At 43.7% G+C, this 26842-nt stretch overlaps 1 protein-coding gene across 2 annotated transcripts in view; it reads left to right on the top strand.

Annotated features, from left to right (window-relative positions):
• The window catches only part of LOC139386324 (protein furry homolog), a 190223-nt gene that overhangs the window by 95650 nt on the left and 67731 nt on the right, over positions 1–26842 (top strand). For both annotated transcript variants that reach the window (XR_011629033.1, XM_071131847.1), the window contains exons 29-46: positions 469–579; positions 1604–1758; positions 5317–5416; positions 5929–6100; positions 8866–9131; positions 10580–10726; positions 10956–11124; positions 11424–11514; positions 12152–12234; positions 13951–14101; positions 14476–14579; positions 17033–17221; positions 23270–23471; positions 24067–24188; positions 24442–24629; positions 24881–24975; positions 25717–25953; positions 26159–26517. Coding sequence is in view for 1 of the 2 variants with exons in the window: in XM_071131847.1 (XP_070987948.1) it covers positions 469–579; positions 1604–1758; positions 5317–5416; positions 5929–6100; positions 8866–9131; positions 10580–10726; positions 10956–11124; positions 11424–11514; positions 12152–12234; positions 13951–14101; positions 14476–14579; positions 17033–17221; positions 23270–23471; positions 24067–24188; positions 24442–24629; positions 24881–24975; positions 25717–25953; positions 26159–26517 (2941 nt within the window). In the remaining variant the exon portion in view is untranslated. The remainder of the gene's footprint in view (positions 1–468; positions 580–1603; positions 1759–5316; positions 5417–5928; positions 6101–8865; positions 9132–10579; positions 10727–10955; positions 11125–11423; positions 11515–12151; positions 12235–13950; positions 14102–14475; positions 14580–17032; positions 17222–23269; positions 23472–24066; positions 24189–24441; positions 24630–24880; positions 24976–25716; positions 25954–26158; positions 26518–26842) is intronic.

Genomic DNA, 26842 nt, shown 5'->3' with positions numbered 1-26842 from the left:
TTATGTGACTTATTTAGCAACGTTTTACTTCTGAACGTATTTAGACTTGCCATAACAAATATTTATTGACTCAAGACATTTCAGCCTTTCATTTTTAATCCATTTGTAAAATTTTCAAAAAACACAAGTCCACTTTGCCTGATGAGGTATTGTGTGTAGGCCAGTGAAAAAAATATCTAAATTATATCAATTTTCAATTCACGCAGTAACACAACAAATTGTGGAAAAAGTCAAGGAATGTGAATACTTTCTGAAGGCACTGTATAAGCAGCACTACCCAACCTCCATGGTTAGTGCTGGAACTCACAGGGTGATGGTACAGAAGCTATACAGCACCCAACCTTTATTAGGAATGAGGTGTCTGAATGATCCTGAGTGAGAGCATGGGGGTTGGTCCTACTGCATGTGGTCTGTGCATGCCATGTTCTACTGTTTCTAGAGTGTGTGTGTGTGTGTGTGTTTCTCTAGGCCATGTCTGCGGTGTTGTGCTGTGGACCTGTGTTCGACAACGTTGGACTGTCCCCAGACGGATACCTCTATAAGTGGCTGGATAACATTCTAGCCTGCCAGGACCTACAGGTATGTGATGTGGCCAATCACACACACAAACACCCCCACACACACGCATTTAGTTCTTCTATCCTTTTGGGGACCTAAAATGTATTTCCATTCAAAATCCTATTTTCCCTGTTCCCTAAATCTTACCATAACCCTAACCTTAACCTGTAACCTAAACATAACTCCTAATCCTTACCACTAACCCCAACCCTAATTCTAACTCTAATTGTAGACCTAAGCCTAAACCTAACCCTTAATCCTAAAATTGCCACACACACACACACAATTACCTTAATAGCGCTCTGATAGTTTGCTTAGTTTCCTCACAGTAAAACAACATCAGCTCCTACCAACTGTTCCCTAATTGTTTTGATCAGATGCTTTTGTCTCGGGGTAAATTTGCTCAATTATTTGTCCATTTAGTCACATGACTGACTGGATTAATCACCTGTCCCTCTCTGTATATGTTTTTTTACTCCCTCATTCAAAGTTGACTTTCAGCTTGTGTTCTGGTGTTTAGTGTTTACATAGCCTCGTCCCAGATCTGTTTGTGCTGTCTTGCCAACTCGTATGGTCATTGTCAGCTATACAACACAAACAGATCTGGGACCAGGCTAGTGTTTACATTCTTTAACCTTGGAATGAACAGTAAAAACTAGGCACGTAGCCCTGAAAATGGGATTCATCCTGCTAAGACGGATGTCATATAGCTTCTACTACCCTTTCAAACTAGTCTTACTCAAGGCTTTTAAAAAGGAGGAAAGCATTTACACCTCAGAGGCATTCACCTTTCAATATGGATATACTGTATCTAGTATGGAATATTTCTGTCTAATGACACTTTCCCTCCCCCATTCGTTATTGCAGAGCAACACCTCCAGTTATGTTTTTGTTCAACTTTGATCGTATCACCAACGATCAAATCGTCATTGAAGACGCATGATTTATCTGGTAGTTTGGTTGCTCAAAGTAGTTGATGGTGGTCACGTACACAGGCACACACACACAAACACACTGGCACTGACCACCTGTCATTGACCACTAGGTTCGCCAGCTGGGCTGTGAGGTAGTTATTCTGCTGCTGGAGTTGAATGCTGACCAGGTCAACCTGTTTAACTGGGCGGTCGACCGCTGCTTCACCGGCTCCTACCAACTGGCCTCTGGCTGTTTCAAGGCCATCGCCACCATCTGTGGCAGCAGGTAGGAACTACAGACATCATTGGTAGGAACCCTTCTAATTCCACCATCTCTGGCACAAGTAGAAAGTTAAGAACATTTGGTCATCACTGTAAAGAAGTAGAAACTACTCAAATGTCACCTTCTGTGGCAGCAGATATTTTTTATATTTTTTTTATTTCACCTTTATTTGACCAGGTAGGCCAGTTGAGGACAAGTTCTCATTTACAACTGCGACCTGGCCAAGATAAAGCAAAGGAGTGCGACAAAAACAACAACACAGAGTTACACATGGAATAAACAAACGTACAGTCAATAACACAATAGAAAATCTGTATACAGTGTGTGCAAATTAAGGAGGTAAGGCAATAAATAGGCCATAGTGGCGAAGTAATTACAATTTAGCAATTAACACTGGAGTGATAGATGTGCAGATGAGGATGTGCAAGTAGAAATACTGGTGTGCAAAAGAGCAGAAAAATCAAATATGGGGATGAGGTAGGTAGTAGGTTGGGTGGGCTATTTACAGATGGTCTTTGTACAGCTGCAGCGATCGGTAAGCTGCTCTGACAGCCGATGCTTGAAGTTAGTGAGGGAGATATAAGTTTCCAACTTCAGTGATTTTTGCAATTTGTTCCAGTCATTGGCAGTAGAGAACTGGAAGGAAAGGCGGCCAAAGGAGGTGTTGGCTTTGGGGATGACCAGTGAAATATACCTCCTGGAGTGCGTACTACGGGTGGGTGTTGCTATGGTGACCAGTGAGCTGAGATAAGGCGGGGGTTTACCTAGCAAAGACTTATAGATGATCTGGAGCCAGTGGGTTTGGCAACGAATATGTAGCGAGGACCAGCCAACAAGAGCATACAGGTTGCAATGGTGGGTAGTATATGGGGCTTTGGTGGCAAAACAGATGGCACTGTGATAGACTGCATCCAAATGAACTAAGTTAAAAGAATCATACAGATCATTGGTAGGAACCGCTCTACTATAGACATCATGAGTAGGAACTGATCAAATGCCGCTCTCTGTTACATAACTCAACCTTACACTTCAAATACTGAACTGAAACATAATTATTTGTTGAAATAGTCTGTAATAGTTTAACCTGCTGGTATAATGCTTTATACAACATCATTGTCCAATGGGTAAGATAATATGTTAATTGTGTAGATACATGCTCCTCTAAGAAAACCAATGGCCCCAACCTCATGTCTCTATCATAATACGTTCTGAAGTTATTGGAGTGGTTACACTTTTATGATGGCCAGAATTAGGGAGAAAAAAAGTGGTGAAATATCAGAACTTGCGTCAGCTAGGCTGGATTCTGAGCAAGAATTAAGGCTACTGGCTACCTTGGTTAAAAATATACATTAGGGTGTCCAGGCTACCTGACAGGCTCACTTTCCCATTTCCCGTCATCTTCTCGAAATCCGCAGGACAAAAAACAATATAGAGGTAAGATGGATATCGATTTTGACAGTAGTATCATATTCATATTTATTTGAAATTCCAGTTCTTTCTCTAAGATTTCTTACCAAAATAAGCTTATCTCTGTGAAATTTTAACAGAGCACTGAGTGTATTCCAAGATGTTTATTTTCAAAGACTTTTACATATAATTCAGCACGTGTAATGCTAATTTAGCAATTTGCGACCCGTGGAAACAACTTTCAAGACGACGACCACAAAATGTAAAATACTCAAAAGTCGTTACGAGAAACCTGCACCGCCATGTCAACAGAGCTCAGTGCTTATTATCGGATGCATTCGTTTACGAAATCCGACTTTTAGAATGTAATATTAATGATATGTAAGAAGATTTTATAACATGATGAAGTGAAATTTCATCAAAGCACTCTTTCACCCACTCTAGGCAGTGTGGGTGGACACCCTATTTACAGTGCCTTGCGAAAGTATTCGGCCCCCTTGAACTTTGCGACCTTTTGCCACATTTCAGGCTTCAAACATAAAGATATAAAACTGTATTTTTTTGTGAAGAATCAACAACAAGTGGGACACAATCTTGAAGTGGAACGACATTTATTGGATATTTCTAACTTTTTTAACAACGCAAAAACTGAAATATTGGGCTTGCAAAATTATTCAGCCCCTTTACTTTCAGTGCAGCAAACTCTCTCCAGAAGTTCAGTGAGGATCTCTGAATGATCCAATGTTGACCTAAATGACTAATGATGATAAATACAATCCACCTGTGTAATCAAGTCTCCGTATAAATGCACCTGCACTGTGATAGTCTCAGAGGTCCGTTAAAAGCGCAGAGAGCATCATGAAGAACAAGGAACACACCAGGCAGGTCCGAGATACTGCTGTGAAGAAGTTTAAAGCCGGATTTGGATACAAAAATATTTCCCAAGCTTTAAACATCCCAAGGAGCACTGTGCAAGCGATAATATTGAAATGGAAGGAGTATCAGACCACTGCAAATCTACCAAGACCTGGCCGTCCCTCTAAACTTTCAGCTCATACAAGGAGAAGACTGATCAGAGATGCAGCCAAGAGGCCCATGATCACTCTGGATGAACTGCAGAGATCTACAGCTGAGGTGGGAGACAATCAGTCGTATATTGCACAAATCTGGCCTTTATGGAAGAGTGGCAAGAAGAAAGCCATTTCTTAAAGATATTCATAAAAAGTGTAGTTTAAAGTTTGCCACAAGCCACACCAAACATGTGGAAGAAGGTGCTCTGGTCAGATGTAACCAAAATTGAACTTTTTGGCAACAACGCAAAACGTTATGTTTGGCGTAAAAGCAACACAGCTGAACACACCATCCCCACTGTCAAACATGGTGGTGGCAGCATCATGGTTTGGGCCTGCTTTTCTTCAGCAGAGACAGGGAAGATGGTTAAAATTGATGGGAAGATGGATGGAGCCAAATACAGGACCATTCTGGAAGAAAACCTGATGGAGTCTGCAAAAGACCTGAGACTGGGACGGATTGTCTTCCAACAAGACAATGATCCAAAACATAAAGCAAAATCTACAATGGAATGGTTCAAAAATAAACATATCCAGGTGTTAGAATGGCCAAATCAAAGTCCAGACCTGAATCCAATCGAGAATCTGTGGAAAGAACTGAAAACTGCTGTTCACAAATGCTCTCCATCCAACCTCACTGAGCTCGAGCTGTTTTGCAAGGAGGAATGGGAAAACATTTCAGTCTCTCGATGTGCAAAACTGACAGAGACATACCCCAAGCGACTTACAGCTGTAATCGCAGCAAAAGGTGGCGCTACAAAGTATTAACTTAAGGGGGCTGAATAATTTTGCACGCCCAATTTTTCAGTTTTTGATTTGTTAAAAAAGTTTGAAATATCCAATAAATGTCATTCCACTTCATGATTGTGTCCCACTTGTTGTTGATTCTTCACAAAAAAATACAGTTTTATATCTTTATGTTTGAAGCCTGAAATGTGGCAAAAGGTCGCAAAGTTCAAGGGGGCCAAATACTTTTGCAAGGCACTGTATGCATTCATCATAATGCATTACGCCTACAAGCTTTATTAAGTACTGTAAAGTGTTACCAAATATGATATTAATCTTGATTATCCTTCACTTGCAGAAACTATCCCTGTGACATCGTGACTTTGTTGAATTTGGTGCTCTTCAAGGCATCAGACACCAGCAGGGAAATGTATGAAATCTCAATGCAGCTAATGCAGGTAAGGACGAACTACACTGAGTACAACTTTATTTGAACAGTCTGTCTATAGACGCTCAGCAAACCAATACACCCAATAGACTCAATCTGTAGGATGTACATAGATGGACTATCTAAATAAACGTATGATAACTGATAACAGGGTTTTTACAGTTTACTTCCTGAATTAGCTGAAATGAATGCAGGTTAATGCTTTTTGTCATGAATCTTGTTCTGGAAGCAGGTCTTTAGAGTGGTCGCGAGGTGGCACAGCCGCAAAGTCATAAAATCTGGTTATACACCTAACCTTAGCCCTAACCTTAACCACACTGCAAGCTCTATGCCTAATCCAACCTTAAATTAAGACCAAAAGACACATTTTTACAATAAAGGCCATTTTGACTTTGCAACTGGCCCATCTAATGGAAATCACTCATCCCAATCAATGTCAACCTGTGAATGTAATTAGAATGGACCCCAACCATGACTGATAATATCCTGGACTAAGAGTGTTCTTTCTTTCTTGATAACCAGATTCTGGAGGCAAAGCTGCTTGTGTATTCCAAGACGATAGCAGACCAGAAGCCCAGTAGTATCCTGGATAGGACTCACAGACCTCTGCCTCCCCTCTACAACGTCTCTCTAGCCCAGCTCTCACAGCAACTGGCTAGGATGTACCCCGAACTCACTCTGCCTCTCTTCTCAGGTATTGTGTGTGTGTGTGTGTGTGTGTGTGTGTCGTACTCACGTAGTACTCACAAGCAGGTCATCTTCATTTGGCTTCCTGCTAAATGTGTGTTCTTGTGTTAGGATGGCGCCTTCCACTCAAAAAGGTTTCCTGTCAGTTTGCTATGGAAGCTCCCACTGCTCTTTGCTATAGGAACAGTGAAGCGGGTTCTGATTCAGAGGAATTGTGTCAGTATAAACTGGACCGATAAATGCACCAATCATCAGCTATCAAATGATATTCAGTTATCAGAAACAAGGATGAAAACGGACAATGACGATGACAGACAACGTTGATTTGATACTCATAATCATAAAAATAAGTATTGATTGGAAGTCGTTGTTGTTTCTTCAAATGTACCGTTTTTCAGCTGTGTTTCGGATACTCTGCCATCCTGTCATTACCAGCACCTTGTAGAAGGCGCACTGCTGTGCACAGGACATTTAACTCATTGGTATTCAGGTATGAAATGTATATTAGCTTTTAACCCTATTGAGCAACAACTGTCATGTGTGCTCCCTCTCCGGCTTCTAGGTCACCAGGCTGCTCGTTAGGGCGCACACCTGTCACCAGGGTTACGCACATAATGACACCTGGACTCATCACCTCCTTGATTACCTGCCCTTTATATGTCCCTCCCTTTGGTTTCTTCCCCAGTCGTCATAGTTCCTGTTTCATGTCGGTGTGCTGTTTGTGTTTCTGGTTTTGTTCATTTATTAAATGTATTCACTCCCTGAACTTGCTTCCCGACTCTCAGAATATATCGTTACAGAATGACGACTCAACAAAGGGAGGCATCAGGGAGTGTTTTTTTTTTTGTGTGTGTTGGGAGTGATGTCGGGTCCGGGTGTTGGAGCCGGAGCTACCTGGAAGGCCCATTAGGCTCTCTCTCCTCAGCCGGTTCATCAGGTTTCTGCGCCTTAGCAGAGGTGAAGGGTCTGCTCCTGATCCCCGGGATCGTCATCTTGGTTGGCGTCCTGCGACTGGGGCCGAGCGTCGGGGAGGGGGTACTGTCACGTGTGCTCCCTCTCTGGAATTCCTTACTTTTTTCAATCTTTACTGACAATATGCCGCTGGCTTCGAGTGTGTCTAAGTATGCGGATGACTCACCCTATACACGCCAGCTAGCGACTGAAATTACTGCAACACTTAAAGAGCTGCGGTTAGTTTCAGAATGGGTGGTAAAGGAATAAGTTAGTCCTAAATCATTCCAAAACTAAAAGCATTGTACTCGGGACAAATCATTCACTAAACCGTAAACCTCAACTAAAACTTGTAATAAATCATGTGGAAATTGAGCAAGTTGAGGCAACTGTCATGGTCAAAACATATTGACACAACAGTAGCTAAGATAGGGAGAAGTCTGTCCATAATAAAGTGTTGTTCTGCCTTCTTAACAACACTATCAACAAGGCAGGTCCTACAGGCCCTGGTTTTGTCACACCTGGACTACTGTTCAGTTGTGTGGTCAGGTGCCACAAAAAGGGAATTATGAAAATTGCAATTGGCTCAGAACAGGGCAACACGGCTGGCTCAGAACAGGGCAACACGGCTGGCCCTTAAATGTACACAGAGAGTTAACATTAATAATATGCACGTCAATCTCTCTGGCTCAAAGTGGAGGAGAGATTGACTTCATCACTACTTGTATTTGTGAGAGGTATTGACATGTTGAAAGCACAGAGCTGCCTGTTTAAACGACTAGCACACAGTTCAGACACCCATGCATACCCCACAAAACATTCCACAAGAGGTCTCTTCAGTCTCCAAGTCCAGAACAGACTATGGGAGGCGCACAGTACTATATAGAGCCATGACTATATGGAACTCTATTCCACATAAGGTAACTGATGCAGCAGTAGAATAATATTTAAAAAAACAGATAAAAATAAACCTTATGGAACAGCGGGGACTGTGAAGCAACACAAACATAGGCGCACATGGAATTTGTGTTGTAGATATGTGGTAGTGGAGTAGGGGCCTGAGGGCACACACATAGTGTGTTGTGAAATCTGTTATGAATGTATTGTTATGTCTTTAAAATTTTATAACTGCCTTAATATTTCTGGTCCCCAGGAAGAGTAGCTGCTAATGGGGATAATAATAAATACAAATACAAACAGGGCCTGTATTTATCAGGTGTCTCAGGGTAGGAGTGCTGATCTGGGAGCATGTCCTCCCTGTCCATAATAATCTGATTCATTATGATCTATAGTGGCACAACAGATCCTATGCTTCTACCTCTCCCTCTGCAGAGGACAACTTTATAGTCCCTCCAGGATTTAGCGATTCTGCGGTTGCATTTTTTAGGCGCAAAATCAACAATTCCCCATATGTGAAGTGAGTGCTCGCAAATTTGACCAATCACTGCACTGTTATCATATGTAACAGTCCAATCACTGTAATATTACTGCATAAAACTGTTGAATTACCGCACTGCCATAAAAGGGCTCTCAATTTAAACCAATCACCACTTTTACAAATCAATAAATTTTACCACATAACATTGTTTAATCAATACACACGTCAACAAATGTTTTTCCCCATCAGTGCATTTTCATGACAAACTGGACAAAAATCATCACAAATTGCCATGCAAAATGTCATAATTGCCACACCAAAATCAAGCATTTTTGTCCACAAATACCACAACAAAATCCTGGAGGGAGTGACTTTGTAACTTTATGACTTTTTATGAATTCATAAATGTTTCTGCTCCGCTGTGTTTCTATCTCCTGTCCCAGAGGTTAGCCAGCGTTTCCCTACCACTCACCCCAACGGCCGTCAGATCATGCTGACCTACCTGCTGCCCTGGCTCTCTAACATTGAGCTGATGGACAGCTGCCTGCTGCCACCGGTCTCCAGCCCCTGCAGCCCTGAGGAGGAGACCCCGGACCGGACCGGCACCACCGCGGGACAAGTCCCCCAACACACCCTAAGGGGAATGGGCTGGGGCTCGCTGTTGGCCACCTCGCTGGTCCTTAACAACCTCATGTTCATGACCGCCAAGGTCAGGATTGTGTGTGTGTGTGTGTGTATTGCTCGTTGAAAGGCAGACAACATACAGGAAACATTGGAGCAATAACACTTAGCACAATAGCACTTACAATACAAATATGAGCACATACCGTACATTTGGAAAGTATTCAGACCCCTTGACTTTTCCCACATTTTGTTACGTTACATCCTTAATCTAAAATGGATATGATATTTACATAAGTATTCAGACCCTTTACTCAGCACCTTTGGCAGCGATTACAGTCTTGAGTCTTCTTGGGTATGACTCTACAACTTGGCACACCTGTGTTTGTGGAGTTTCTCCCATTCTTCTCTTGCAGATCCTCTCAAGCTCTGTCAGTTTAGATGGGGAGCATCGCTGCACAGCTATTTTCAGGTCTCTCGATCGGGTTCAAGTCTGAGCTCTGGCTGGGCCACTATAGGACATTCAGAGACTTGTCCCGAAGCCACTCCTGCGTTATCTTGGTTTCCTCCAGACGTTAGGCTTGGCATTCAGGCCAAAGAGTTCAATCTTGGTTTCATCAGACCAGAGAATTTTGTTTTTCATGGTCTGAGAGTCCTTTTGCTGCCTTTTGACAAACTCCAAGCGAGCTGTCATTTGCCTGAGGTGGGGCTTCCGTCTGGCTTCTCTACCATAAAGGCCTGATTGGTGTAGTGCTGCAGAGATTGGTGTCCTTCTGGAATGTTCTCCCATCTCCACAAACTCTGGAGCTCTGTCACAGTGACCATCGGGTTCTTGGGAACCTCCCAGACCAAGGCCCTTTTCACCCGATTGCTCAATTTGGCCGGGCGGCCAGCTCTAGGAAGAGTCTTGGTGGTTCCAAACTTCATCCATTTAAGAATGGAGGCCACTGTTTTCTTGGGGACCTTCAATGCTGCAGAAATGTTTTGGTACCCTTCCCCAGATCTGTGCCTCGACACAATCCTGTCTCGGAGCTCAATGGACAATTCCTTCAACCTCATGGCATGGTGTTTTCTCTGACATGCACTGTCAACTGTGGGACCTTATACAGACAGGTGTGTGCCTTTCCAAATCATGTCCAACCAATTTAATTTAACACAGGTGGACTACAATCAAGTTGTGGAAACATCTCAAGGATGATCAATGGGAAACAGGATGCACCTTAGCTCAATTTCGAGTCTCATAGCAAAAGGTCTGAATGCTTATGTAAATAAGTTATTTCTGTTTAAAAAAAATCATAAATTTGCAAAAATGTCAAACTGGTTTTCACTTCGTCATTATGGAGTACTGTGTGTAGATTGATGAGGGAAACATTTTTTTAAATCAATTTTAGGATAAGGCTGTAACGTAACAGAATGTGGAAAAAGCCAAAGGGTGTGAATACTTTCCTCGAATGCACTGTATATGTTTTGTTCAATGAAAGTTGTCATTCTCTTGTTAATGTTACTTATCGCTGATACTTTGCCCTGTCTTGTCAGTACGGTGATGACGTTCCAGGACCAGAGATGGAGAATGCCTGGAACGCTCTGGCCAGCAACGACAGGTGGACCAACAATCTGAGGACTACCCTGCAGTTCCTCATCAGTCTGTGTGGAGTGAGCAGCGACACTTCTCTGCTGCCTTATGTGAGTGCTGCCTTAGAACCCCTTTCATTTCATTACTGTCTGAATAAAGTGTATTTAAAACCATAAAAATATATGAAAAGATAATTAAGCTCAACCATGCCGCCGTAGAACAATACAGAGAACTAACGTTGATACCTTAGGGTTCGTTTTCTGTATGGTTCTATCTCAAATCCTAACCCTTTGTTTGTCTGTGCGTGCTTGTGTGTTCCTGCTTCCGTGTGTGTTCCAGATCAAGAAGGTGGTGATCTACCTGTGTCGTAACAACACCATTCAGACCATGGAGGAGCTGTTGTTTGAGCTGCAGCAGACAGACCCGGTCAACCCTGTGGTACAGCACTGTGACAACCCACCTTTCTACTGCTTCGCTGCCACCAGCAAGACCTCCACCGCCACCTCAGGTATAGGTAGAGACACGCACACAGACAAACGTACGAACACACAAACAGGATTAAAACAAACACAGATAAACACACTAACAAACACATGCATACGCACAAACATGAACATGAACGAACCCACTAACACAGTCAGTCAGACTGGACATATCGACCTCCGCTTCCGCCTCTGGTAGTAACATTATGTTACACAAAGGAAAGTTACCACATCAGATTTTTATCATACATTTTACATTTCCCAAAACGTTCACAATATGTATCGTTGAATTCATTGTGTCTATAAACCTTGTACTTTTTTTTAGGTACAACATCCAGTAGCAACACTGTAGTTGCTGGCCAAGAGAGTTTCCCTGACGCAGATGACATTAAAGCAGCCAAAGAGAACGAAGAGAGGTATAGTAGCACAGTCCCGGGAATGGGGCCTGGTCTCAAATCTCTTTCTGCTGTTTTGCCAACTCCGTTTGGTATGGCAACAACCACGGATGTTGACAAAACAGCACAAAGAGATCTGGGACCTGACTAGGTGAAATATAACTTGGTCCTAGATCTGTTTGTGCTATCATGTCAACTCCTTCATTATCACATCTGGGACCAGGTTAGATGAAATGTGATGTAATATAAGATCAGCAGAGAAGAAGAGGCGAAGCGAAAGGGTTGACATGAAAATAAGACCACGAGGTGAGGAATGTTTGTATGGAGGTACAATGAGAGAGTGTCGAATTTGGTCAACAAAAAAGGTAATTGATCATTTGCTACACGAGGCTTATTTGATCAAATATACATTTCCTTATGGTTAGGATGGCATTTCAGCAACTTTGAAAAAAACGACTTTATATCGGCGTTCTGCCTGTTCACTTGCGTATCTGCCCTCTCATTGACTAGAATGGTCCAACCTGATCTCGTCACCCCCGCCTGCCTTCCATCTTTGTGGACATGTTAGAGCTGTCACTTGACTATCTTGTCAATATAATAGATTGTCTGTTGCAGTAGCCATGGCGACAACCTCTGACCTCTGACCTTTGTGATCCAGGTTGAGTAACATCATGAGGCACCACAACTGCCTGGAATCCCGATACAGCAACAGTTCTGGAGGCTCCTACGAGGAGGAGAAGAGTGAGTAGAGATTATAGATATATTCTATGTACAGGATTACATTTTACATGCCCCCAACCGATTGTGTGTTTTTGTTTGTTTATCTGCATTGTTTGTAACTTATTTTTTTACTCATTTTGTACATAATGTTGCCACTACCGTCTCTTATGACCGAAGAGATGGGAAAGGGCAGTGGGGAGTGCAATAGAGATTGCCTCATCTGTTGGTGCTGTATGCAAATTGGAATGGGTCTATAGAGTTTCTGGGATAATGGTGTTGATGTGAGCATTTCATGGCTACAGACGTGAGTGTTACGGGTTGGTAGTCATTTAGGCAGGTTACCTTAGTGTTCTTGGGCACAGGGACTATGGTGGTCTGCTTGAAACGTATAAGATTTCACCTTCCTTAAAACTATAAAATACATATTTGAATGTTTAGTGTGAAGAGAACATTTACATATTTTCTTAAGGTCTCTCTTGATCAAAACGCCTGCCCCCATCGCGGTGAATGTCTAGCTTGGCTTCCTGAATTTGCCTTTCATCTCTTAATAACCTTGTATGTCCATAACAAATAGAAACGTTTTTTTGTTTAAAATCTATGCATTATTTTTGATTAATGGCTCTAACTCGATCTATGCTACAGTGATGAAACCACTCTCTCCTGCTGCGGTACGATGTAAGGATTGCAGATATGTGCTTTGTCAGTAGCTGTGAAGTAGGGTTCAGCCAGGAGTTCATAGAGCGAATGAAATGGTAGGAGGGACATCCTAGCCTAAAGTGGTTTCAGATTTCACATCCTACAGGCTCAGAATATACTAATGTGTCCGTGGCAACCAGAACTATCGTTCAATTCAAACCATTTCGGGCCACGGTGTCCATAGAGCGATTTATAAGCAAAAACATCAGTCGGAACCAGTACCAAAACCATGCAGGTACTTTACATGGCTGTCTAAGTTAGTGCCATTGATAATGCATGATAGGCCAGGAGCTCCTAGGAGATCCTTTGTAAGAACTGGCAGTGAAACACACAAGCAGCTCTGTGACAGGGCCTCTCAGATAATACCAGTAAACAGCCGGTTACCCCAAAACTAATTTGTGCTACTCATTGGTTCTACTCTCTGGAGCAGAGGTAGCCTGGGTCATGTTCACTAGGCACAAAACAGAATAAAACTGAGTGAAACAAGAAGGTCCAATAAGAAATGCTTGTTTTCCTTTTGCAAAACATCTTGCTACGGTGTGCCCTAATGAACACGACCGAGGTCAGAGCCAATTCCTCGAACTGAAACGAATTGCATGATGATAGTTAGAAGAGTTGGCTAAAGCACAAACAGATAAGACCATGCTAGAGCTGAGACAGTCCTGCTCGGCTCGCCAAACTCAATGACCTTTCTAAAGAAGAACTTTAAAGAACACGGATCCTCTGCACTATAGCCCTCCTCAATGACTTAACATGCCTGCCATCAACAGACACAGTTATTGCTTTGAAAGGCAGTAGAATGGTGGGTGCATGTATTCACAGGAATGCTCATAACATTTTATTTGGGGAGAGATGGGGTCTGAGTGCTAAATGCAAACAGGGTTGCATTCAGTAGGCAGAAAGGGGATGAAACATTTTGAAACGAAGGGAAACGGGGAGGTACCAGCTACTAGAAAGTGTCCAATAAGAAACACTGGTTTTGCCCGCCTGGCGAGTCTTGCCCTACTTTGTCATGAGTGTAACTTCCTGTGTGATCCCTAGGTGAGCCCCTTCCGCCGTACACTGGTTGGCTGATGAGCGTTGTGGAGACTAATCAGCCACTCCCTTTGCCTATGCCTGTCAACGGAGGCTGCTGGGCTCCCCTTGTGGACTACCTCCCTGAAACCATCACTCCTAAGGGACCTCTACACAGGTACACACACAGGCACGCACACAAGAGTGTGCAAAGCTGTCAAAGGCAAAGGGTGGCTACTTTGAAGAATCTCAAATATGAAATATATTTTGATTTGTTTAACCCTACATGATTTTAAAACAATTGTACCTTTATTTAACTAGGCAAGTCAGTTAAGAACAAATTCTTATTTTCAATGACAGCCTAGGAACAGTGGGTTAACTGAACAACAGATTTGTACCCTGTCAGTTTACCTACTACATGATTCCATATGTGTTATGTTTTATAGTTTAGATGTCTCCACTAATTATTCTACAATGTAGAAAACCCCTGGAATTAGTTGGTTGTGTCCAAACTTTGGACTGGTACTGTACATTGTTGATATGTGTCTGTAGGTTTAACATCGCGGTGATCTTCATGACTGAGATGGTGGTTGACCACGGTGTGAGAGAAGACTGGGCCTTGCACCTGCCACTGCTGCTCCACGCCCTCTTTCTGGGTATGACCAGAACATACTTGTCAATGAGGAATTACTGAATGAACCGATTCCGAACTTGCTCCAACTCGGACACGCTACAAAGTAGCTGGCAATTGCTGCCAAATCCTTTGCCCCGTATTACAGATGGAGACAATGGAGCAATACATATGAATCCCAACCCTGTGTCGTATCACCATGTTATTCCACTGCTAAAGGCGCTGTATGGAAGGTTTTACAGTGGGGTCAGAAATATTGACACCCTTGATAAAGATGAGCAATAATGACTGTATAAAATAAATAATTAAAGCTACTGAGCTATATTGTATGCTCCCAAAATTTGGAAGTTATATTATTTTATATTAATACCATGGCTCAAAGAAAGAGAGAGGGGTCAAATGTATTAACACCCCGAAGGATTGTTATAAATAAAGTAGTCAAAAGTTTAGTATTTGGTCCCATATTCCTAGCACTCAATGACTACATCAAGCGTGTGATTCTACAAACTGGTAGGATGCATTTGCAGTTCATTTTGGTTGTGTTTCAGATGATTTCATCATTATTCACGATTCATTCAGGTAGCATCCACATGAATGTAGAAGTGTTTAGAAAATGTTATTGTTGCGTATAATAAAAGGTACTCTAAAATGACACACTACATTATTTACCATTCATTTCTATTGGGGACAAAATAAAAACTAAACCTAGGGTTGCGCCCATATGACATTCTTGGCCGATACCGATAACTGATATTAAAAAATGTTGCGGCCTTTTAAGCATTCTAGTACAGTTAAATAGTTGAAACACACACACACACACTGACCAAAAAGTAATTTTTGGGGAATTTACGTATGTCCCCATTACCAGTAAAACATAATCAAAACCTATTTCTTTCACTTACATGCTGTGCTGTTTCGTTGGTAATTTGTTCAGCCTCAACCAGGATTTCATCATTCCAACTTGTCCAACTGTGTCTAACATTTCACGTAAACCCTGTTTCTTGTCTGCATCGAAGTAGTGGTCCTTGTACCTAGCATCAAGCATGGTGGCGACACAGTAGAAGCTCAGAGAGAATGCCACCGAGTTGCTTGATCACAGCCTCTTGTAGAGTACTTTTCCAAGTTAACTTCCGACATAGGTTTTGTTGAGCAGGTGTTTCATTGCCATGACAGAGGGTATCACATCTGCTGCAGATGCAGTTGATGAGCTTATTTCTCCAGTCAGTTGGTCGTGCTCTCAAATGTGTTCTCAAATTCCATTGAAATGGCAGCAGCGGTATGAGAACCAGCACATTCTTGAGCATGCAATACGGCTTTCCTCAGTACGAAATCCTCGTCGACCCACTGTGCTGTCAGACTCAGCATGCTCATGGGGCTGACGTCTCTGGTCCAAATGTTAGTCGTGAAGCTAATAGCAGTGACGCCCACAGCAAGTAGCTCATGGCTGTGCGTTTCAACAGTACTGTGTAACGCCGGTAGGGCAACATCTGAAAAATAGCGCCTACTTGCTAGTGTGTACCAGTGCTCGACCATTCGGCGAAAGCCAACATCATCCACGGCAGAGAACGGTTGATTGTCAAAGGCAATGATTTCCATTATCTTGGCGTTAATGGATTTCGCCTTTGCGTTGTCTCGCTGAAATGTTCGTTTCAACAATACTATGTAATTCTGGTAGGGCAACTTCTGAAAAATAGCGTTTACTTGGTAGTGTGTACCGGGGCTTGAGGTGCTTGATGTTTAGAGCACTGTTGATTGTCAAGGGCAATGAATTCCATTATCTTGGCATTAATGGATTTTGCCTTTGAGTTGTCTCACTGAAATTTTCTTACTCTTTCAAATGACTGCTGGACTTGAACTTGTTTAGTTGTTGGAAGTGTGTCCTTAGTATTTATATGCTTTTATTCTGTGTAGCGCTTTATTTTTCATGGCGTCATTACATCATCTACCTACGTTATATAGGTATGCACGTCAGCGTTGACATCGGTTTTGCACATCACCATTAAACTAGACATCGGGCCAATGCTAATGTTGGCATTTTTAGCTAATATCGTCCGATTACGATATGCTCACCGATATATCGTGCATCCCTAACTTAATCTAAAACAAACTGCAAATGCATCCAATGAGTTTGTAGAGTCACAAGCTTGATGTAGTCATTGCATGCTACTGTAGGAATATGGGACCAGGTACTCAACTTTTCACTACTATATTTACAAGAGTCTTTAGGGGTTTCAATAATTCCGACCCCTACCTTTTTGAGAAAAAAAAAATATTACTTGTTTAACCAAATCCCTTTCTCTGAGCAATTGTATTAGTATAAAATAATTACCCTATTTCTTTGAGCATACAATACAGCTCAGTATTTGAGTTATTTATTTTATACAGTAATTATTGCAGATTTTTATCAAGGGTGTCAAACATTTTGGACCCCACTGTATCTGCTGTCACTGTATTATGACGTCTTTTTTTCACCACCAGGCATGGATCACTACCGTCCCGAGGTGTTTGAGCACAGCAAGCGTCTCCTCCTGCACCTACTCATCACGCTGTCCTGCAACCGCAGCTTCCAGAATATCGCCTCCGTCCTGCTGCAGACACGAGAGGTCAATAGCAGCAAGACCTTGACCAGCAAGTCAAGCTACCAGCCTGAATACTTCACTACTACAGGTAGTACATAGTACAGAATAGATTCCTGGGTAGTGTACATTAGGGAATGCAACTGATTTTTTTTTAAAAACGTTTCGTCTTTATCATTATCAATACATGTGTGGTCTAAATCAAAGTTGATGTTTTAAAACTATAACAATTAAAATAAGCACCTGCAATACATGTCATCAGTTCTGAGATGGTGGTTTCCAAATGGATTTTTATGCATTGATTTGCAGGGGGGGTTTAAATGAAAATTGGAAATGAGCATTCCTTATTGGACAACTTCTAATAGTCCCTACCTGTTTCATCCCGTTTTGTGCCAAATGAACATGACCCAGGGCATTTGACTGTCAGATGCTGTATACTTTGGAGCTGGGATACACAGTGCTTTTGAGCTCTGCTGTCGTATAGACGCGTATGCTCCGTATTTTAGTTATTTGGATTGAATCGATAAGTATTCCTGTTACTCATTCCTTAGGCCATTTAAGATCATTTAATACCATTTTGATTGGAGTGCATCAGAAAGGATTCTTGGTAAATGGTGCCACTGCATATCTCATTTGGGAGTTAATAGTGTCTAACGATGGGACAAGTGTAGCTAAAAGGTGCAAATGCATTTATCTCACTTTAGTAAAAAACTCATGTCAATTAAATTCCTTGTATTATCCCCTCGGGGCAATAAAGAAAGTAAAATGTATTTGTTCAATGCTGTATATTCTGCCTATTTGTAAAATAATATATACATACACTGAACAAAAATATAAATGCAACATGTAAAGTGTTGGTCCCATGTTTCATGAGCTAAAATAAAAGATTCCAGAAATTTCCACACCCACAAAAAGCTTATTTCTCACAGATTTTGAGCACAAATTTGTTTACATCCCTGTTAGTGAGAATTTCTCCTTTGCCAAGATATTCCATCCACCTGACAGGTGTGACATATCAATAAGCTAATTAAACAGCATGATCATTACACAGGTAAAATGTGCAGTTTTGTCACACAACACAATGCCACAGATGTGTCAAGTTGAGGGAGCGTGCAGGAATGTCTACCAGAGCTGTTGCCAGAGAATTGAATGTTAATTTCTCAACCATAAGCCGCCTCCAACGTCGTTTTTGAGAATTTGGCAGTATGTCCAAACGGTCTCACAACCGCAGACCATGTGTAACCACGCCATCCCAGGACCTTCTTCCCCTGTGGGATCGTCACAGACCAGCCACCTGGACAGCTGATGAAACTGTGGGTTTGCACAACCAAAGACTTTCTGCACAAACTGTCAGAAACCATCTCAGGGAAGCTCATCTGCGTGCTCATCGTCCTCACCAGGGTCTTGACCTGACTGCGGAAGGGCAAATTCACATCTTCGAAGGTCGCTGGAAGACTTGAGAAATGTGCCCTTCTCTTGGGAATCCTGGTTTCAACTATACCGGGTAGATTGCAGACAGAGTGGTGTCGTGTATGGTGTCGTGTGGGCGAGTGGTTTGTTGATGTCAACGTTGTGAACAGAGTGCCCCATGGTGGCAGTGGGGTTATGATGAAGGCAGGCATAAGCTACGGACAGCGCACACAATAGCATTTTATCGATGGCAATTTGAATGCACAGAGATAACGTCACACCGATCCTGAAGCCCATTGTCATGCCATTCATCAGCCGCAAGGATCTATACACAATTCCTGGAAGTATAAAATGTCCCAGTTCTTCCATGGCCTGCATACTCACCAGTTATGTCACCCATTGAGCATGTTTGGGATGCTCTGGATTGACGTGTATGACAGCGTGTCCCAGTTCCCACATATTTCGATCAACTGAATGCGAAGGAGATGTATGAGGCAAATGATGGTCACAACAGGTACTGGCTGGTTTTCTGATCCACCACATTACGTTTTTGGGGGGTATCTGTCCCCAACAGATATCTGTATATGCAGTCATGTGAAATTCATAGATTAGAGCCTAATTCATTTATTTTAATTTCATGATTTCCTTATATGAACCGTAACTCTGTAAAATGTTGCGTTTTTATATTTTTTACTATAAAAAAATAACTTGCTAAAAAATAAATAAAGGAATTTTCCGTTTTATCAAACTGACTATCTTAGACAGACAGCCTTGTGGTTCTATGGGGTCTATGGGAGGGAGCGTAGCACTGGACACATTGCTCTTATCCATGGTTAATCTAGGTACAGGCATCAGCAGGGAATTCAAGGGAGAGCGCAGTTTCTTATCAAATGAAATGTTATTTGTCATATGCGCCCAATACAACAGGTGTAGACTTTACCATGAAATTGCTTAGTTACAAGCCATGCAGTTCAGGAAATAGAGATAATAAAATATTTACTAAATAAGTTTTTTTTTAAAGTTAAGTAAATAAAATAACAATAACGAGGGTATATACTGGGGGTACCGGTACCGAGAGTCGATGTGCAGGGGTACTGGTAAGTCGAGGTAATTTGTTAATGTAGGTAAGGGTAAAATGACTATGCATAGATAATAGCAGTGAGTTGCAGCAGTGTAAAAACAAGGGGGGGTCAATGTAAATAGTCCGGGTGGCCATTTTATTAATTGTTCAGCAGTCTTATGGCTTGGGGGTAGAAGCTGTTAAGGAGCCTTTTGGTCCTAGACCTAGCGCGCAGTAACCGCTTGCCGTGCGGTAGCAGAGAGAACAGTCTATGACTTGGGTGACTGGAGTCTTTGACATTTTTCAAGCCTTCCTCTGACACCGCCTAGTATATAGGTCCTGGATGGCAGGAAGCTTGGCCCCAGTGATGTACTGGGCCTTAGACACTACCCTCTGTAGCGCCTTACGGTCAGATGCTGAGTAGTTGCCATACCAGGCAATGATGCAACTGGTCAGGATGCTCTCGATGGTGCAGCTGTAAAACTTTTTGAGGATCTGGGGACCCATGCCTTTTCCTGAGGGGAAAAGGTGTTGTCTTGCCCTCTTCATGACTGTCTTGGTGTGTTTGGACCATGATACTTCATTGGGGATGTGGACACCAAGGAACTTGAAACTCGACCCTCTCCTCTACAGCCCCGTCGATGTTAATGGGAGCCTGCTCAGCCCGCCTTTTCCTGTAGTCCACAATCAGCTCCTTTGTCTTGCTCACATTGAATTAGAGGTTGTTGTCCTGGCACCACACTGCCAGGTCTCTGACCTCCTCCCTATAGGCTGTCTCATCATTGTCTGTGATCAGGCCTATCACTGTTGTGTCGTCAGCAGACTTAATGGTGTTGGAGTCTTGTTTGGTCACACAGTTGTGGGTTCACAGGGTGTACATGAGGGGACTAAGCACGCACCCCTGAGGGGCCCCCATGTTGAGGATCAGCGTGGCATATGTGTTGTTGCCCACCCGCACCACCTGGGGTCGGACCATCAGGAAGTCCACGATCCAGTTGCAGAGGGGGAGGTGTTTAGTCCCAGGCTCCTTAGAGCTTAGTGATGAGCTTTGTGGGCACTATGGTGTTGAATACTGAGATGTAGCCAATGAACAGCATTCTCACATAAGTGTTGCTTTTGTCCAGGTGGGAAAGGGCAGTATGGAGTGCGATTGAGATTGCGTCATCTGTGGATCTGTTGGGGCAGTATGCGAATTGCCATGTGTAGAAAGTTACATATTCAACCAGTGGCGGTTGGTGCCGTTTAAGATGATGGAGGATGATATTATTTCTTATTTCTATTACAGCATATTGGATGACAGTCATTCATATTCCATTCACCCAGCTCAATGTAACATCGATAGGTTTAAGCTACTACATGATACTTCAATTTTCCCTGTACGCATCATGAGTTTGCTACATCCTAGCCTATGAATGAAAGTTTACAACGTAAACTAGAAAGAATTTTGACTAATCAAGGTGACAGACAGCAACACATTCAATACCGCCTTGCACACGCTTGCCTGCATCTAGCTGATCTAGGGTGTAATCATTAGTCCAACAGTTGCAAATTAGAGTTTCTATTTGACAAAGTCAGGTATGTTTATCCCCGTTTTTGTTCCGTTTGCTTCCATTTAAGAAAATGTTTTCAACAGTGTCGGCGGAATGAATACACCCCTGGTCACACGCAAACAGTTCACATTCATAGCAGCCACATCAAAACAGCATGATCACTTTGCTCATTTTATATATAATTCCTTCTCGCAATTATCTACGCGCTCTCCTCCTCTCACCTTTTCCCTTCGCTTCGCTTGTGGACTGGTCACAGGCATCAGCAGTCTGTGACCAGGCGAAAAAACCTTTCCAAGCAAACCTTCACATCATGACCGTTAACCGTAACACACAGCCTACATTGTTGTCACGTCATAGGCAACTAGAATTACTAGAATTAACGCTTTAGTAAACCCACTACAATCATGCAGTACAGTGTACAGTCAGAAAGCAGTTACACCGGCGGGCCAAGGTGGCAATATATTAATAAAACCAAAGCTTACCTTGACTTGGAAGAGTTCCAGTACTGGATAGCCATAGCCAGCTAGCTAATATAGGATCCCTCTGTTTGAGCTGGGTGTTTGAGTAAGCTAAACTAGCTAGCTGCAGTTGCTAAGCTAAGCGAAAGTGAAAGTAAAAAAATATACAACCAAATATAGCTCTCTCTCTTGCGCTCTCTCTCTCTCTCTCTCTCTCTCTCTCTCTCTCTATTTCTCTCTCTGCTCCTTAATTGTGTTAAACTGTTCAACTATTGTCTTTCTCTCTCTGAGTCAACTACTCACCACTTTTTATGCACTGCAGTGCTTGCTAGCTGTAGCTTATGCTTTCAGTACTAGATTCATTATCTGATCCTTTGATTGGGTGCACAACATCCCAGTTCATGCTGCAAGAGCTCTGATAGGTTGGAGGACGTCCTCCGGAAGTTGTCATAATTACTGTTTAAGTCTATGGAAGAGGATGAAAGACATGAGCCTCCTAGGTTTTGTATTGATGTCAATGTACCCAGAGGACAGAAGCTAGCTGTCCTCCGGCTATACCGGCTACAACAGTGCTGCTGAGGCTACTGTAGTACTTCATTGCAGTGTGTTAAATCCATAATTTGATGACGGGAATATATTTAGTATAGTTTATCTAAAAAGGATAGCTTTGATTCATTATTTGTATTTTTATGAAATTCACTGAGGATGGCCCTCCCCTTCCTTCTCTGAGGAGCCTCCACTGTATTCAACATAGGACTACTTATTGTCTTGTTAAAAAAGGTATATGGTGATAGCATTATTATTTTATGACATACTTGACTCGATAAAGAAACTTCACTTGACCTGACTAGGGACAAGCTGGTTTCTTGGATTCACTAGTTATATAATATAGAAAAACAGAGCATAGAGTTCACCTCACACCTTGCTGCATTGGATTCACAACAGGAGCAGTCAGGAAGTAATGTGAAACCACAAAACGTACCCCGTTAACTGGGTGCTGTTCATTAAACACGGTTTTGAAGTTCATGTTGCACCTCCTCTGTTTCAAAGCGTTTCCTCCTGTCTTGTGCCTTCTGAACAGTCCCTATTGTGACTCCTCTCCTTCTCCCCTCTCCCTCCTCTCATCCCTCTCCCCTCCTCTCATCCCTCTCCCTCTCCCTCCTCTCATCCCTATCCCCTCCCTCCCCCTCGCATCCCTCTCCCTCCCCCTCTCATCCCTCTCCCCCTCATCCCTCTCATCCCTCTCCCCCTCATCCCTCTCCCCTCGATCTCCCTCCATCCCCCTTTCATCCCTTTCTCCTTCTCTCTCCCGCTCCCTTCCTCATCTTCTTCCTCTCCTTCCCCCTCCCTCTCATCCCTCTCCCCTCCATATCCCTCCATCCCCCTTTCATCCCTTTCTCCTTCTCTCTCCCCTCTCATCCCTCTCCCCTCCATCTCCCTCCACCCCCCTTTCATCCCTTTGTCCTTCTCTCTCTCCCCTCTCATCCCTTTCCCCTACATCTCCCTCCATCCCCCTTTCATCCCTCTCCCATCCCTCTCCCCTCCATCCCCCTTCCATCCCTCTCCCCTCCATCCCCCTTTCATCCCTTTCTCCTTCTCTCTCCCGCTCCCTTCCTCATCTTCTTCCTCTCCTTCTCTCTCCCACGCCCTCTCCCTCCCAGGTGGGATGGACTTCCTGCGAGAGGGCCAGGCATCCCCAGTACCAGACTCTGGCCTCAGCTCCTCGTCTACCTCTTCCAGCCTCAGCCTGGGAGGCAGCACCTCCAACCTGCCCCATATCTCCTCCCAGGAGGCGGAGGAGCTGAAGAGCCCCTCAGAGACTGACGAGAAGACCAACAAGCTGATTGAGTTCCTCACCACCAGGTAGGTGGACCACGGACCGAAGGACGTACAATCCGACGGACAGGCAGAGAGTAGGCCAGACAGACAAACAGGCAGTCGGCCAACCAGTCAGTCACATAGTATGTACCACTACCAACAGACATGCACACGCATGCACAAACACACCGATTTGAGTGGAACACTAGAACTTCATTAGCTATTTATCCTGGTAAAGGCAAACGGAAATATAAATATAATATGCAGGCATCTTGTTATCGATATATGGCCATGCAATTTCATGTCAGTTTAATCAACTTGATGTCAGTGTGAGAGAACAGGGAGCCAACTCCTCACGTCATACACCACCTAGTGGTCTAGTGTGGAACACAACAACAAACTTGTCATTGTTGAAGTAGCAACACCACTGAAGCTCCACTTTGCTTTCCCCTAAGTACAGTACTAGGATCAGTTCCTCTCCCATCCTAACCTTAACCATTAGTAAGGAGAATTCTAAACTGACCCAAGATCAGCGTCTAGGGGCAATTTCACCCTACTGGTATACTTCTGTTTGAATTATACATTTGTTATCCTCTCTATGATATAATATTTATAAAACAATTGTGTTATTGTTTTCCAGGGCCTGTGGCCCCATGTGGTGTCACGAAGCTATCTCACCCAAGAACCAGACCTCAAAAAGCACTGAGCAGCTTGTCAACTTTCTGCGTTATGTGGTGTCGGTGTTCAAAGAGTCCAAATCAGGTAATCCTCCCCAAGAGTGTAGCGCTATTCTACACCTTACCACACTACATGCTCATGACGGAACCACTGCACTTTCTTTCACCTATTGCCTTGTAAAAGCGTAGTCTAACTCCTAGACATCAGACGGTAGACATCAGTGTGCGGTGTCTGTGCGCGCATGTATGTGTATTTGCGAACATGCATGTGTGTGTGCGCGTGCCTGCGTGCCCATGCTTTGTGCGTGTGTGTCTCATACCTCTCCTGTGTGGGCCAGACTTCCACCTGGAGCAGCAGTTGAGTGACATAGCTCTGCAGATGGGTCTGTGTAGCTTGTCACGCCACTACGCCGGGAGGTCCTTCCAGGTGGTTCGGGGGCTGCGGCAGCCGCTCTCGGCCCACGCCGTGTTCGACCTGCTCTCTCGACTGGTGGAGGTGGTGGGGGAGCACGGGGAGGAAGTACAGGTGTGTGCTGGCGGAGGGAACGGGGGAGTGTGTGTGTGTTGTCTGTCTGTGTGTTCCCATGTGCGCGCGCGCGTGTGTGTGCGCGTATGAGTGTGTGCGCGTGTGTGTGTGTGTGTGTGTGTGTGCGCGCGCGTGTGTGCGCGCGCGTGTGTGTGCGCGCGTGTGTGTGTGTGCGTGTGTGTGTGTGTGTGTGTGTGTGGGCTTGGATGGTTGTGCAGATACCCCGTTTTAATGTCCTCCTGCTCTTCTAGGGTTATGTTATGGAAGTGTTGCTCACCTTAGAGTCTGTGGTGGACAACCTGGCTGAATGTCTCAAGAACAATGACCTAATGGCTATCCTGAACAGGTTGGTTTGCAGATCACTTTAAAACAAATGTATTAACATGTAGCTAGATTGGGATACGGAGGGATACAGTACATAAATTGCGTTGCGAACGAACTGCTGCCTCCGGGGGCATGTGGTCTGGGGGTGGAAGCACTACCACTAGATCAGGTAATGGACCTTTATATTCGCCTGGAACCCACACTGTTCTGGCTGTAAGAATGGCTGTAATTACTGGCGTTATAAAACAAGACCAAGTCAGCAAATGGATCACCTTCAACCAATCAGAAGTCCAATTCTTTTGATGTTCTCCAAATGCAACATAAGCTAAACCCGCCCACAGTTGCTAAGAGGCCCCTTTATTGGAGAAGGTTCAGACTGAATCAGAAAAGTGAACAAATAGTGAAACAGAAAGTAGTAGCTGCAGCAACAAATCACAATTTATTGGTTACATACACATGGTTAGCAAATGTTATTGAAAGTGTAGCGAAATGCTTGTGCTTCTAGTTCCGACAGTGTAGCATCTAACAATTCCACAACAAATACCTAATGGAATAAGGAATGGAGAGGAATAAGAATATACAAAATGTAGTAGCTGCATCAACAGAGTTCACACATCTATTATCACTTACGACCTTACAACCCAGCACCCAAAGCTGTTTGTTCAAACAATTTAGAGTTGAGTACGCCAATCCTTTATTAGGTATTTGTATGCCAGGTTGTTAAGGGTTTCAACTCATCGCTAGTCTCTTATTGGCTCTCCAGGGCATCCTCCCCAGACTTCCTTACCAGCGGGAAGCTGGTGTCCAACAGGAAGAGCACGGGGCAGCTGAACCTGTTCCAGCAGGGTCTGGGGACAGCCGAGCGCAGCCGTCACCAGAGGAGCTACTCCGTCCCCAAGAGGTTTGGTGAGGCTGACCGCTCATCTGACCCTCCTCGCAGCGCTACACTGGAACGCATCCAGGCCTGCACCCAGCAGGGAGGGCTGACCAAGAACCGCAGGTAGGGGACAGCAAGTAGCCAAGTAGACTACAGCACTTTTTATGAATCCTTTCATTTGGCATCTCCCAGTCGTTTTGAGGTCATGTTCATAAGGATACACCTTGGTAAAACGTTTGAAAATTTGGCAAAGGCTTGGGGGTGCCACAAGGGGCATCTATTGGGATAGAAAGGCTAAAATAAATAAACGCATTGCTCTCCTCCGCAGTCCGTCCTCTTCCAAAGAGCCCCTGAGTGACCCATCCAACGTCAACCACCCGTCCAACCTGCTGGCCACCATCTTCTGGGTTGCTGTGTCCCTGATGGAGTCAGACTTTGAGTTTGAGTACCAGATGTCCCTGCGGCTGCTCCTCAAGCTGTTGGCCCACGTGGCCCTGGACAAGCAGGAGAACAGGGAGCGGCTGGAGAAGCTGCAGGGCCAGCTGAGGTGGAGCGGCTTCGCCGGACTCCAGCAGCTGCTCCTCAAGGGCTTCACGTCCACTTCCACCACCGACCTCACCCTGCACATCTTCTGCCAGCTCACGCCTGTCTCGCGGGTGCCCGTGGTGGACACCTCACAAGCCATAGGTATGTTATCTGTTGTCCCGTGTGACTCAATTGGTAAAGCATGGCACTTGCAACGATATAGTAAAGGCTTAAATTCCAGCTTGCGGAACCCTTATTATAAATGCATGCGCACATGACTGGAAGTCTCTTTGGATAACAGCGTCTGCTAATTGGTATATACAGTATGTACGGTGGAGTCTGAAATAATCGACACCCTTGATAAAGATAATGACTGAATAAAAAAAATAATCCTAGTACTGAGCTACAGTTGAAGTCGGAAGTTTACATACACCTTAGCCAAATACATTTAAACTCAGTTTTTCACAATTCCTGACAGTAAACATTC

Source organism: Oncorhynchus clarkii, chromosome 27 (genome assembly GCF_045791955.1).
Source record: "Oncorhynchus clarkii lewisi isolate Uvic-CL-2024 chromosome 27, UVic_Ocla_1.0, whole genome shotgun sequence".
Lineage (NCBI taxonomy): Eukaryota > Metazoa > Chordata > Actinopteri > Salmoniformes > Salmonidae > Oncorhynchus > Oncorhynchus clarkii.
Note: the sequence above shows the minus strand (reverse complement) of the source record. Positions and strands in the feature narration are given on the sequence as shown.